General features: G+C 42.1%; 1 protein-coding gene across 3 annotated transcripts in view; it reads right to left on the reverse strand.

Moving 5' to 3' along the window:
* Positions 1-662: 662 nt before the first annotated feature.
* The window catches only part of nbeal2 (neurobeachin-like 2), a 146,985-nt gene continuing 132,268 nt past the window's right edge, over positions 663-15,379 (reverse strand). For all 3 annotated transcript variants that reach the window (XM_061915773.1, XM_061915774.1, XM_061915772.1), the window contains 11 exons: positions 15,249-15,346; positions 15,055-15,168; positions 14,903-14,989; positions 14,715-14,824; positions 13,151-13,323; positions 11,297-11,391; positions 11,085-11,201; positions 9,717-9,872; positions 9,500-9,648; positions 2,581-2,716; positions 663-2,407 (listed from right to left, as the gene is read on the reverse strand). In XM_061915773.1, coding sequence (XP_061771757.1) covers positions 2,297-2,407; positions 2,581-2,716; positions 9,500-9,648; positions 9,717-9,872; positions 11,085-11,201; positions 11,297-11,391; positions 13,151-13,323; positions 14,715-14,824; positions 14,903-14,989; positions 15,055-15,168; positions 15,249-15,346 — 1,346 coding nt within the window. In that variant the 3' untranslated portion in view covers positions 663-2,296. The remainder of the gene's footprint in view (positions 2,408-2,580; positions 2,717-9,499; positions 9,649-9,716; positions 9,873-11,084; positions 11,202-11,296; positions 11,392-13,150; positions 13,324-14,714; positions 14,825-14,902; positions 14,990-15,054; positions 15,169-15,248; positions 15,347-15,379) is intronic.

Raw genomic sequence — 15,379 nt, forward strand, 5'->3', positions numbered from 1 at the left:
AACTTAGGTGTCCTTACGACAAAAAGGGCTTTAAAAGGTGAAAAACTGATTTTTTAAAATGTAAATTATATCTATGTTTAGGTTGGTAGTTGATAAAGTAAATGTGATCAATGTTTTTTGCACTTTTATGAAAGGGGCTTCACGGTGGCAGAGGGGTTAGTGCGTCTGCCTCACAATACGAAGGTCCTGCAGTCCTGGGTTCAAATCCAGGCTCGGGATCTTTCTGTGTGGAGTTTGCATGTTCTCCCCGTGAATGCGTGGGTTCCCTCCGGGTACTCCGGCTTCCTCCCACTTCCAAAGACATGCACCTGGGGATAGGTTGATTGGCAACACTAAATTGGCCCTAGTGTGTGAATGTGAGCGTGAATGTTGTCTGTCTATCTGTGTTGGCCCTGCGATGAGGTGGCGACTTGTCCAGGGTGTACCCCGCCTTCCGCCCGATTGTAGCTGAGATAGGCGCCAGCGCCCCCCGCGACCCCGGAAGGGAATAAGCGGTAAAAAATGGATGGATGGATGGATGAAAGGGGCTGTTATTTAAAGTTTAAAATAGTATAATTGAAATCACAATAATGCTTCAAAACAAATGTCATCAATAAGTGAAAGAAGCAAAGTTCCAAACTACATCACATTTGTCAAAAACTTGACAAATACAAAACAATGTCTGAAGTGGTTGAACAAATTTAATGACAAAAAATACATGAATATGTTCTCCCCCTTTTTTTTTTTTACTTTTATAAAAGAGTTTTGGGACAAAAAGTGTAACTTCATATTTAATACAAGAGAACAGCAGCTGGGTGGTGATCAATGTCAACAATGTTGAAGATAGTCCAAAAAAAGAACACAGTAATATAAATCAAAAAGGCAGTGCTGGTCCAAAGCTTTAAGTTAAATCATATACAACACCTGAAACATTCCTATATACAGTAAGTTCTTATGTACAGTAACAGAGAGCATTAAAAGAAAGGTGAGCATGAATGCATAGCAGGGTCACATTCATTAACTGGCAATAAGACTGGGCTTCACGGTGGCAGAGGGGTTAGTGCATCTGCCTCACAATACGAAGTTCCTGCAGTCCTGGGTTCAAATCCAGGCTCGGGATCTTTCTGTGTGGAGTTTGCATGTTCTCCCCGTGAATGCGTGGGTTCCCTCCGGGTACTCCGGCTTCCTCCCACCTCCAAAGACATGCACCTGGGGATAGGTTGATTGGCAACACTAAATTGGCCCTAGTGTGTGAATGTGAGTGTGAATGTTGTCTGTCTATCTGTGTTGGCCCTGCGATGAGGTGGCGACTTGTCCAGGGTGTACCCTGCCTTCCGCCCGATTGTAGCTGAGATTGGCGCCAGCGCCCCCCGCGACCCCGAAAGGGAATAAGCGGTAGAAAATGGATGGATGGATGGAAGACTGGGCCATACTTCCAATTGTTGCGCAACACTTTGTTTCACCCCAAAACATTTGGCTTGGTGCTGACGCTGCATACCACCTAGTGTGTTCTCTTCTCACCACAACTAAAGCATTCCGCCTTCAGATGTGCATAAAGCAGCACAGGCCGAGCTTGACTTCATTAAAACCATCTTCTGCACATGTGAGTCAAGCCTTTGTGTGTGTGTGTGTGTGTGTGTGTGTGTGTGTGCGTGTGTGTGTGATTGCAGAGGACTGCAATCAGTGTTTACATGCATCCACCCAAGTTAAAGAAAAGGCACCTCTTATGTTGAATATAAAACATATAGAGAATCACAACAGCACTTTACTTCATTGTGCAATGTAACAAACACCCCTTCTGCCCCCCCCCCAACTTCATTGCATCCAATCTTCAACATGAACTACATAAAGTGAAATTATTTCACGTACTTGACCGTTAAAGCACGTCTTTTTGTTGGTGTTGTTTTACTTGTAAACAACCTTCTTGAAAGAAACCCAGGTTGTCTGCTGCAGGCCACTGTGGTGCATGAGGAGGCACTAGTGGCCCTCTGGTGGTGGTCACTGGCATTGCATGATGGAACAAACAACGTTTTTCTACTTTGCTGTTAGGAAGAGTTGGCACAGCAACTGGAAAAGAGTGACATTTTGTGTGTGTGTGTGTGTGTGTGTGTGTGTGTGTGTGTGTGTACGTGCAGTCTTTGGAATGGTGCTGATTAAAAACAGACAGCGCACAATCAAATATAAAACTGTTCTTGAATTAGAAAGGCAAAAATGACAAAAAAGTGCTGAGTGTTCATCTCCTCACAGGCGTTTTAAGGAAGTCCTCGCAGGCTTGTAAGAAGAAAGCCATTGTGAGTGTCCGTTTAGGAGCGTCTCATCATTTGCCCGCGGAATCGGTCTTGGGGTTGTATTCCGTCTCGCCCGCAGACACCTGGGAGATGCGGCGCGTGGACCCCCACAGGCGGCGGGAGAATTGTCCTGAGCGAACCTGACGCCATGCAGAGACAACATAAGAGAGGACGACACGTAGACGCTAGGACCAGCCGTGCGCCTTTATCATGCGAAAATGCTCCTTTGTTTTTTTTACACAAGCACTTAACATCTCCTCCTCCTCCTTCTCGGCACACACATCTCACAAGCACTTTATGTCCTGGTTCTCACCTCCAAAGGCTTCCCTGCCCCCACCACAATGAGCTTGCCGTCCTCCAGTCCCACCAGGATGTGGCTGTTCTCTTTGGTGACGAACACGCTCCTCACAGGCACCTTCAAGGCCAAAGGTGGGACCGCAGCAACCAGCCTGAAAAAAATACAATCATTAGTCATCTACCTAATTATCTTAATACTTGTTCTGACACAACAGCAACACCTCTTATCTCACTCACACACACACACACACACACACACACACACACACACACACACACACACACACACACACACACACACACACACAGGTTATCATTTGGAATGAGGACCCAGTTTTTGATCATCACTTGTAGGGACCACCCTTTTTTGTGGAGGCATAAAAAAAATGAGGTAAAATGGCCACTGCCCAGTTAGCTCATACACGTCTTTAAATCTCTGGATTGATGAAGTAACGTGCTGATCATTTTTACTGGGGATCCTGGGGAGAAAGAGTTAATATGGTTCATGGGGACCAAATTTAAATAATTTTGCATAATTCACACAAATTTGTACCTGACTACTGACGACCATTAAAAAAAAAAGTTCAAATGAAATATGACATTATACTCAGATTACAGCACTACAGCTGTCCTCTTATACGAAGTTCCACCACTTAAATGTTAAAACAAAACCCTGCATCTTCTGTGACATTACTGAAAACTGATTTTTAGCAGTAAATAATGATAAATGCGTTGTACTTGTATAGCGCTTTTCTACCTTCAAGGTACTCAAAGCACTTTGACACTACTTCCACATTCACCCATTCACACACTGATGGAGGGAGCTGCCATGCAAGGCGCCAACCAGCACCCATCAGGAGCAAGGGTGAAGTGTCTTGCTAAAGGACACAACGGACGTGACGAGGTTGGTACTAGGTGGGGATTGAACCAGGGACCCTCGGGTTGCACATGGCCACTATCCCACTTCGCCACACCATCCTGTAATTAATTTGTCTGCAACTCCAACTAAGGATGGAAAATTCTGAATGTGAATCATACTTTAAGGTAATAATGTTTTATATATGAGCAAGTATCGGACATCTCAGTCTCCTTGGACGTATCCTCGTTCATCCATGCGGACTGGATACTGGCCGAGAGTTGGTTGGCAACCGAGAGTGGAGTCGGCTCTCTTGGTTGCTTTGTTGGGTCTGCTCCTGTCTCTGGCCATGCTCCCTCCACCCCAGCAGACAATGGCGTGGAACACTGCAGAGGCCACCACAGTGTATATGTTTCTTTTACTTTTTATTCATAGCTGTATGTGGAAGTGGCTGGTTGCATCAGCTCTGCTCTTTTAATGTCTTTAATGTAGGGCTGGGCGATATTGCCTTTTTTTAATATTGCGATATTTTTAGGCCATATACGATATATATTACAACATTTTGCCTTGGGTTTGAATGAACACTTGATGCATATAATCACAGCAGTATGATGATTCTATGTGTATACATTATAACATTCTTCTTCATACTGCATTCAAATATGCTACTTTTAAACTTTCAATTGACAAAGTCAATAGACCAAAAGTGTATTTATTAAAGTTATTAAGCAATGGCACAAACATTCAAGTCATTTCCAAAACCTAAAGTGCAAGATTGTCAAAGACATTTTAAGTGTCAAATAAAAATGAGCTGCATAATAGGAAATCAAATAGGATTCGCCCTTCACTATGTGGTATGTTACTACGGTTATGAAATTCTCTTCATTCTCTAGCGAGTGACTTTTCAAATGATGCTACATATTAGCAAAAATGCTACTTTTTATAGCAACGCTTTTGCCCCCCACACTTGACAAATTACGGTTGTCTGTTCGACATATCCCCACTTGAAGCCGAACCACCGCCAGACGATGGAAACCCTGCTGTTTTTATTGGGAATTAAGTCTTCCTTCATTTGTTACCAGATCCGCACCTTCTTTCTCTCGTAAGGCTACATTAGCAGCTAACGTAGCCCAGTATATTACCTCCCTGGTCTGCGAGGGCGGACACGTATGTGACGTATGACGTAACAGTACATGACTTCATACGTCATGTACTGTCTGCTTGTCTGTGAGGAGAGACAGGAAAGAGTGAGAAGAGCCTGAATGTCCGCAGCTAAAAGCAACTGCGTGAGAACGTATACTCGAATATTACGATATAGTCATTTTCTATATCGCACAGAGACAAACCCGCGATAAATCGTATATATCGATATATCGCCCAGCCCTACTTTAATGTCCTTTGTTTTCTTTTATGTTTCCCTCATACACACATCTAAGAGCGATGTGTGCTATGGCTATGAGTTGTTTTTTTCCCTTGACCCCCTCTCCGGGGGCCCAGGCTTAGACCGATTTTTTTAAATTTAATTTAATTTTTTTCTCCCATTCCCCCCACTTGTTTACCTGTATCTCACCTTTTTGGTAAGGGCCGCCGGAAGTTGGCGGACCCGTCAGCGATCCTGTTCTGTCTCCCTGTAATGTTTGTCTGTTCCTGAATGGGATTGTGCTGAAAATTTTAATTTCCCCTCAGTGATTAATGAAGTATGTCTGATTCTGATTCTGATAATCAGGCTGTATGAAAATGTCATCCTAAGGAACACTAAGCCAGATTTTCTTTTTGGAAAAATATATTAGTTTTAACTAAGGATGGATACCATACGGAATCACAGTACTATTAATGCCAGGATAAAAAATGTTCATCTTTTCCAAGAAAATGTATTTTCTCTTTTACCAATATTTAAAACACGTAAACAAAGTAACCCCCCCCCCCCCCGAATGCCACCCAAACGCCTCCCTAAGGAGGTGTTTAGGGCACGTCCAACCGGTAGGAGGCCATGGGGAAGACCCAGGACACGTTGGGAAGACTATGTCTCCCGGCTGGCATGGGAACGCCTCGGGATCCCCAGGGAAGAGCTGGACGAAGTGGCTGGGGAAAGGGAAGTCTAGGTTTCCCTGCTTAGGCTGTTGCCTCCGCGACCCGACCTCGGATAAGCGGAAGAAGATGGATGGATGGATGGAAACAAAGTAACCCAAATTTATGGGCCAACGCTTAAAAAATCACTTAGGCATCTTCAGAATGGATCTGACTATCATTTAAAAAGATTTCCCTTTAGGGCACCTGTTTTTTTGTCCCCATACCGTCAGAGGTCCCCAAAAGGTGACTGTGTAAACAGAGCGATGTCCCCATTAAGTAAGCATTGCCAGAACACACACGCACGCACAAACGCACACACACGCACACATGCACACACTCTTGTATTTGTTACCTTCTTGAGACCTCTTTAGGACCACCCTTTCTAGATATATAAATATTTGTATTTACAACATTAATAACATAAACATACTGCGCAAATATGAAAAAGCTTGCTTTGAAAAATTAGATGGAATTTCACAAGAAAAAGGTCACAATTTCACAAGAAAAACTTTGAATTTTGGCAGTATTATAATAAAAGTAGTAATTTTACTCAACGCAAGACAACATTTTAAAAGAAAAACTGAACATTTGTGCATTTGTGTGATAAAAGTTGGAATTTTACTCAGTAACAGTCGCAATTTTACAAGAAAAGCTTAACATTTTGGCCATTTTATGAAAAGAGTCATAATTTTACTCGACAAAAACCCCAATTTCATAAGAAAACTTTAGATTTTTTAGCAATATTATAATAATAATCGGAATGTTTTACTTGGCAAAAATGATGACACATGTCATAATTTTACTCAAAAAATGGCACAGTTTTACAAGAACAACAAAAAAATGGGCAATATATTGTGATTAAATTCAGAATTTTATACGACATATGTCACCATTTTGCATTAAAAAGTAATAATTTTACACCAAAAAAATGCAATATTACAGAAACAGAAATAATATGAGAAATTGTTCCCAATTTTATAAGAAAGGAGTCGACACATTGTGAGACTGCTTTTAGTTAATTCATCTTTTTTTAAATAATTTGTTTACTTCTTTTTTTTTAATCTTCATTATTTACTTCAATTTATTACCGTATGTCTCATTATACATATTTATTTTATTAAACTTGGCAAAAGGGGGGTGCATTTAAATTTTTTACACATGCTTGTTATTACATATGCTGGCCAGAGGGGGAGCACTTCAAATGTTTACACACACTTGTTATCTCATATGTTGACCCGAGGGGGAGCACTTTTAAAACCGACACAGTCAATTTGAAAAATCTCTCCTTATTGGAACCATCCTAATTTTGATAGATTTCACCACCAGGGGTGCAAATGAGACATTCTCTATTAGATGCAAGGGACCATGATTTATGTCCTAACTTGTTCACCGGTCCTCATATGGAAGGAACTTTTCCTCATTGATGTCTCAAGAAGGTTAGAAATACAAAGACAGACCCACACCCAAACCCACACCCAAACCCACACCCACACCCACACCCACACACACACACACACACACACACACACACACACACACACACACACACACACACACACACACACGCACACGCGCTGACACTCACGCACACACACACACACGCACACACGCACACGCGCTGACACTCACGCACACACTGTCTAGATCTTTATTTTATGGGAGTGGAACTTGCTTCCCCGCGGTTACATTCTTGTCTACAAATCCCACACTAGGTTTACTGTTGATGACACAGAACAACATTATTACTACGTTTGGACTTTAACTGGACTTTTTGCAGTGAGTGTCGTGTTTAAACTTCAATAAATAGCAGGGAATTCTTTTCAGCTTTTAATCTCATGCACACTAACAATAAGCAGCGTGTTGTATGTTTTTTATACTAAATAATTTTATTAGACTTTTAACATAAGATGTTTTGAAATAAATAATAATTTATTTCGCCTGAAAACTATCCTGATTGTGGCTGTCCGCTCCCTGTATGTCGGACACGTTTCCAGTGGGGTTTGGACTCCGCCAGGGCTGGCCTTTTTCACCAATTCTGTTTATAACTTTTACGGACAGAATCTCTCAGCGCAGTCAGGGCATTGAGGGGATCCGGTTTGGTGGTTGGATGATTAAGTCTCTGCTATTTGCAGATGATGTGGTCCTGATGACTTCATCTGGCCAGGATCTGCAGGTCTCACTGGATCGGTTCACAGCCAAGTGTGAAGCGATTGGGATGAAAATCAGCACCTTAAAGTCTGAGTCTATGGTTCTCGCCCGGGAAAAAGCGGAGTGCCATCTCCGGGTTGGGGAGGGGATCTTGTCCCAAGTGGAGGAGTTCAAGTACCTCAGAATTTTGTTCACGAGTGAGGGAAGAGTGGATTGTGAGATTCACAGGCGGATCGGTGTGGCGTCTTCAGTAATGTGGACAATGTATTGATACGTTGTGGTGAAGAAGGAGCTGAGCCGGAAGGAAAAGCTCTCAATTTACCAGTCGATCAACCTCCCTATTCTCACCTATGCTCATGAGCTTTGGGTTATGACCGAAAGGACAAGATCACGGTGTGGAGGGGCATGGTCGACGGGTCGCCTGCGGGCGGGGCATGCGCAGGAGCCGGCTGTGAAGCGATGACAGGTGAGAAGATTTCTCAGCTGGAACGAGTTGTCTAATCACCTGTCTCTTTATCAGGAGTGCCGGAGACCATGAGCAGGGTCGAAAGACCGAGAGAGACATGGGGTGACGACAGATACCCAAACGGCACGGCGGTTTACCCAAAAAGAGTTGGCGAAACATTTTGATGCAAAATACATGTTGTAACTTTGAGTGTGCCGACAAGAAAAAGGAAAAATTTAAAACAGTGTCAATCCAGCGTGGTGGTTGTGTAGTTCTGAAGAGAGGCTGGCAGGAAGGCATTCACACACGGGTACAAGCGGCTGAAATGAGTTTCCTCCGTCGGGTGGCGGGGCTCTCCCTTAGAGATAGGGTGAGAAGCTCTGTCATTCAGGAGGAGCTAAGAGTAAAGTAATGTCCCCCGGATGCCTCCTTGGGGAAGTGTTTAGGTCACGGGACACAATGGAGAGACTATGTCTCCCAGCTGGCCTGGGAACGACTCAGAATCCCCCAGGAAGAGCTGGACCAAGTAGCAGGGTAAAGGGAAATCTGGGCTTCTCTGCTTAGGCTGCTGCTTTTTTTTGCTACCATGCGACTCCAGCTTGTTGTGATTACTTACAGTTGTCCAGCGTTCTGCAGTAAGCAAAATTAATTTCCATTCAGTCAGTAGTTGCAACTTGATGCTCTTGTTTGTGTAGTACTGTATAGTTGGTGTATCCTCGTGGTAATTGTGCCTCTCCAAGGTATTTTACAACTGATCAGCTGTGGCAATACTAACGACATCTCCTTGCAGGACTTGGTCTTCACAGATATTAAGTGGTAAGGTGGTTGTCCATTGAGCAAAGGCATTATTTAACTTACCTGTGGTACTTTTGTTGACAACATTGACGCAGGCAAACTCTGCCGGCGAAGCATTCTCCTCAGCTTGTGTTCAATTTAGCGTTCATACTATCGGTGCCATCCCCGAGGACTTGTTTAGCTTTGAAATGGTATTTTAAACTGGATGTGCGCCAATGATAAGAAAGTTTGTCGCTGCACTACCAACAAGTGACCTCAGTTTTATCTAAAGTTCTGTTTTGAATCAAAATTTGTCGTCTTTCATGGCGATCCCAGATCGTGTAACAATGCACGTGTCTTCAGGGTTAAGACTTAACCCTAAAATATTAATAACTTTGGCAAGTTCTCCATGTTGTTATTCTGTGAGTATATTATTTTGCGTATTGTAAGGTATATACAGTAGTATTGTTACTTAGGATGAGTAAATTGGTCTAACATAGTAAGAAAAATATCTTGTTAGATGAACATCAGCTACCTTCATTTCAGATATTTTGCTTGAATAAGTGTGCAGCTAAGTGACCCGACCCAATAATTCTCTGATCACATCTTTTAACCAATTCTGTTTTACAGCTAGTTCCATACCTGTACAGATCTAGAATGTGTAATCTGCCCTGCATGGTGCCCAGGATGACGTATTCAGACACGAGGTGGAGAGCGCTGACTTGCTCCTCCGTGGTGAAGGAGGACAAGAGGCCGCCATTGACCGAGTAAACATGGATGGAGTACTTGTCCTGTGGAAACCAACACACTCTAAGTACACAGTAAGTCGTGTGTTTGCGCTAGTGTTGCCATGACGTACCGTCCAATGATTGGAGCGCTTTTCTTGAGAAGTCTGCACCACAATGTGGCCCTCCATGCCCACCTGGAGCCTGGAGATGTAGTAAGGCTCACCTGGAGGCCGCAGGGTTCTCAAGTACTGACCTCTTCTGATTGTGTGCACGATCACGGTCCCATCCTAGCAATGATTGGTCAATACATATTACACCTACAAATATTCTGTCAGCGTTATAAAAAGCATGTCTGAATTTATCATATACTGTATACGTCGGTTTTTGTACGCCCCACTTTTCAAATAATTAGTTTTTCGTCAAAACTGTGCCCATGTGCTATTCACATAATGAGGCGCTTGAAGTGCACTGTGTAACTGAGTGTCAGACAAGTAGGCCATTAGACACACTCAGTGTTTTGTTTTTTATTAAGTACGAATGCAAAATAATCCGTGGGCCAAAGAAAGTTGTGAGTAAAGATGTCCGATGATGGCTTTTTTAATAAAATCCGATATTCTGATATTGTTTAACTCTTAATTACCGATTCCGATATCAACCGATACCAATATATACAGTCGTGGAATTAACGTATTATTATACCTAATTTTGTTGTGATGCCCCGCTGGATGCAATAAACAATGTAACAAGGTTTTCCAAAATAAATCAACTCAAGTTACGGAAAGAAATGCCAACTGCCATATTTATTATTGAAGTCACAAAGTGCATTATTTTTTTAACATGCCTCGAAACATTAGCGCTCTGTACTTCTCCCTACGTTCGTGTACACAGCGGCGTTTTAAAAAGTTATACATTTTACTTTTTTAAACCGATGCTGATAATTTCCGATATTACATTTTAAAGCATTTATCGGCCGATAGTATCGGCAGCCCGATATTATCGGACATCTCGAGTTGTGAGTGCTAGTATTTTGATAGAAAAGGAGAGAAACACTATTGAATCAAAGGAATGACCAATTGTAAAAAGTGAAAGTGACGTTGAATGTTTGTTTATTTAATTAATAATTTCTATGTATTTCACTTTGTTTTCTGCATGTACAACTATTATTATTTCCTATAAATGTTAGGGTGTCTATAAGGGATTGATTGTATTTATATAATTTTTTATTAGTCTGAGCTTTTGAAACGGATTATTAACAAAAACCGAGGGAGCACTGTATTGCTTATAAATACCTTTAAACACAAGTTTCCATTAAAGTAGCACATTAAACAAGTACACTGAAATAAATGTTTTTTTTATGATGTTCTTATCATGAACAACACAAATACAATCAATAATGAACTTTTGTTGGAGAGTTTATGTGTATAGACATAATGCTCCTACAATATTATCATGTTTTTTGTTACAGCAACATTTTTATTTCACAGATTGGAATATCTGACCTTTGACCCTGAGACAGCCATGTCTAGTTCCGTGCTGATGGCCACACAGGTAACCTCCTCATCGTGTCCAGACAGCACCTGAATGGGCCGAGGGGACAGCGTGCTGGAGAAACCGCCCTGAAGTGGAAAAGGAAGCATTTTTGTTTCACGTCCTAAACTCATTTTGACTGCGCCAAAATGGCCAACAAGGTTTCATGTTTTTTTTTTGTTACCTGCTGTAGAACCTGCCACACGATACAGGACGTGTCCCTTGAACCAGAGATGAGGTAGATGCCACAGAGATCCAGACCCAAGCAAGTCACAACATCTTTGGGGAACACATATGTATGCAAAAAATATTATGAATAAATGGGTTGTACTTGTATAGCGCTTTTCTACCTTCAAGGTACTCAAAGCGCTTTGACACTACTTCCACATTTATCCATTCACACACACATTCACACACTGATGGCGGGAGCTGCCATGCAAGGCGCTAACCAGCACCCATCAGGAGCAAGGGTGAAGTGTCTTGCTCAGGACACAACGGACGTGACGAGGTTGGTACTAGGTGGGGATTGAACCAGGGACCCTCGGGTTGTGCACGGCCACTCTCCCACTGCACCACGCCGTCCCTCAAGTAATGAGAGCTATAAAAAGGTTTTAAGATGTGTAGTGGATAAGATTGGGTATTGTCCCCATTTGAACCTATACGGTACTAATTTTTGGTACTTTTGTGTGCGTTAATAAATGTTAATTGTTTGAAAATAAAATGTTATTTTTTAATGTAACATGTCAAAATAAGCTGATTATAATGACTGTGCTGTCCAGTTATATCTTGTTTTCTGGTTACATTTGAGTGTCATTTGCAAAGCAGTTGCACTTTGAAGACATTTGTTAGAAGTACTGTAGATGCTGTCTGTGGTGTGTTCTCCAACTAGGAAGTAGCTTTTTCCATGTAGATGAATCAGAATCAGACAGACATACTTTATTAATCGCCGAGGGGAAATTAAAATTTTCAGCACAATCCCATTCAAGATCAGACAAACATTACAGGGAGACAGAACAGGATCCCTGACGGGTCTGCCAACTTCTGGCGCCCATTACAAAAAAGGTGAGATACAGGTAAACAAAAAAGTGGGGGGAATTGGAGAAAAAAAAAAAAAAAGTATTATGCTGCGCCCTACAAAGTGTTAATGCTGCAATGATTGTGCTTATTACACACCAGCTGTTGAATTTTTTTACTTGCATCTTAGTTGTAGTTAGTTTTCATTACCAAATTTGGAGGTGTTGAAATTGCCATGTAAAATCACTAATGTTAATAGTAGCCTGTCTATGGCAAATCCAAAGTAAATTAGCATCAAGCTAGCACATTTTGGAAGGGTGGTGCTTTACTTTACGTTTGAGCTTTTTGTACTAAGCATACTTGCTTTGTTGGTGCTGAAAATTTGCAAAATTACTTAAAGGGAGTTTGGCTGAGTCTGATCTGAGTGCTTCAGTCCGCAACCGCACCGGACATCACGTCACGTGCAACAAAGGTATCAAAATATGGCACTATTTGATTTTAAGGTCAATTAAAACCTTGAAGTACCGACAGAATATGGTCGGTGCCTATAAAAGTACCGAATTCGGTACCCATCCCAAGTAGAGGAGCCTTTTCTTTTTTCCTAAGCTGTCCTCCTCTATGAAGTGGTGGGTATATAAACCGGTTGGGCTCACCTAACTAAAGGCGGGTCAGAGGAGGTTTAAGTAGTGACATATTACCACAACTATAAGTACTGCAATATTCCCCGTCATGTTCTTATACATTTATTTACATTTTCATACTTTTATTTTACTTTGTTTTTAATCTTTCATTTATTTTTTTTGTTAATTTGTGTTTACTTTTTGTTGTCTTGTTCCTACTATATGTCTATTCCTCATTGCAACCATGGGATTTTCCCAATGTGGGTGCAATAAAGTCTATGAGAAAAGAAGGTCTAAGAGAAGCCATAACTGCGATGTGGCCCTCAATAAAAACAAGCTTGACCCCCTTATGGTACAAGTGTACATAATGACGTGTCCACTGAGTGTAACACAAAAGAGCTCACCAATGTGCCGGCAGATCCTGCCCACCAGCTTGCCTTTGCCCAGCTGGGTGACCCGCAGGCTGCCGTCCCAGTGTCCTCCGCTAAAGAGTAGGCGTCCATCATTGGACACCACCAGCACCTGAGCGCTAAGCTCCACGCCGGGTGAAAAAGGCCCGCCCAGGAAACGCTGTGTTCTGCAAAAAACCGCTAAACTTCAGAACATCACTTTGTTTCATATGACGTCCAGTGTGTGTTTTTGTTATTCCTACTTCGGCCAACATAGCGAGCTGGAGCCAGTCAGTCTGTGAGTTTATCAAAGTGCCGTTATCAAACACGTTATTTTCCATCCATCTGTCCAAACAGCTATCCATCTATCCATTTTCTACCGCTTGTCTCTTTTGGGGTTGCAAAGGGTGCAGGAGCCTATCTCAGCTGCATTCGGGCGGAAGGTGGCGTACACCCTGGACAAGTCGCCACCTCATCACAGAGCCAACACAGATAGACAGACAACATTCACACTCACATTCACACACTAGGGACCATTTAGTGTTGCCAATCAACCTATCCCCAGGTGCATGTCATCTTTTTAATTTAAAATGGTAATACTAACTGTTGGGAGTTTTACCACGGTTATCATTATTACTGTTTAACGTTACAGTCCTACATATAACATACAGTATACATTTACAAACCCCTTTTGTGAACCTTTCAGTTTACAAACTTTTAAATCGAGTCAAGAAGCCTTTGTCGCGGACCATGTCTCAGTGTACAAATGCTTCATTCATTCATTCATTTTGTGTGCCACTGGAAGCCTTAAGGTGCAGCCATTTTGGATACATCCCTTCCTGTGCAGTACAGTAAACACAAGGACAGAGACCTCTACGTCACATCCTGTTTACGCAGTCCATTACTCGGTCACCATCTCTCAAAAGCGGCACACTCGCTTTGCAAACGCAAACTTTCTTACCTCCGCCAAAGAGGTTATGTTTTGGCCTGGGCTTGTTTGTGTGTTTGTTAGCAACATAACTCACCAGTTATGGACAGATTTGAGGCCAAAAAAAACTATTATTTTTATCTACGTCGAGTGCGAACACACTTTACTTCCTGCTTACAGTGTTCCATGCCCCTACCTTGCCCTTCCCGCGCTGCGCAGCGGATTATGGGAGACACAGTTTAATAACAGGCCCGGCCAACACTTAAAAAACTAAACTCAAACAGAAAGAAACTACACTCACCAAGTTTTCCTTCGATACCGTCACACGTCACAGTATTATTGAGATGACTGTGAAACCGAAATACGACATTATTTATAATACCGGTATATCCCTAATATGTACGATATAGCGTCTTCGAAGTGTGCATTATTATACTAAAATATGGAGTTTTGTCAAAGAGATAACCAATTATTCATGTTTACATTGTTTCTTATGGGTATCTCAGATTTACAATGCAAACTTTTCAATTTACGAACCATGTTCAAGAACCAATTACGTTTGTGAATCGAGTTTCCACTGTACTAGATAAATCTTTTTCTAGAACTCAATCCATATAATTCAGAACCTTAAAAAGCAGTTTGTGGACTTACTTGGGATTAGTAATGGCTGGGTCTTTGGTGAAGGTGAAGTAGTTGGCGATGTTCTTGTCATACGGCAGCCAGCTGTGTGTTCCTATCAAGCCGTTTGAGCTCACGGTCACCTGGACGGAAAAAGGATAAAACCATTTTTTTTAGAAAGCTGGCTGTGCACCCAGTGAAGGCATCAAACAGAACAATACCAGAATATCTGAGCCCTGGATGATGAAGGATCGGTTTTGGTTCTTTGGTACGACTGCCTGGACTAGAGGAACATCATCGCTCACCACCTAAATAAACCATATTACATATTTTACTTATTTCTTTGAACAATATCAACATAAATACGTGTTACCTCTAAAAACGGCCGTAGATCATCAAGGTGCTCAAAGATATTAACAGGTAGGTTCTCCAGGCGCGACTGCCGCCTTGATGCATTTGCAGCAGACATACGTGGCGGGTGAGGTTCCTGTTAGGAGATAAAAATGTAAGTCATTCTATTCATTTTCATAGAAAGCGAGAAGGTAGAAGTTAATCTGAAAGTCTCACTTTCAGGAGTTGGCAAGGCGTCTGCCCAAAGTTGCTAATGATGCCTTCAAGTGCCTTGCGTTCCGTCTCATCAGCAATGGCATCCAAATCCACAGCACCTGTTAACAAGACTTTCAGGAGTTAACCATTTC

The sequence above is a fragment of the Nerophis ophidion genome, linkage group LG11 (genome assembly GCF_033978795.1).
Source record: "Nerophis ophidion isolate RoL-2023_Sa linkage group LG11, RoL_Noph_v1.0, whole genome shotgun sequence".
NCBI lineage: Eukaryota > Metazoa > Chordata > Actinopteri > Syngnathiformes > Syngnathidae > Nerophis > Nerophis ophidion.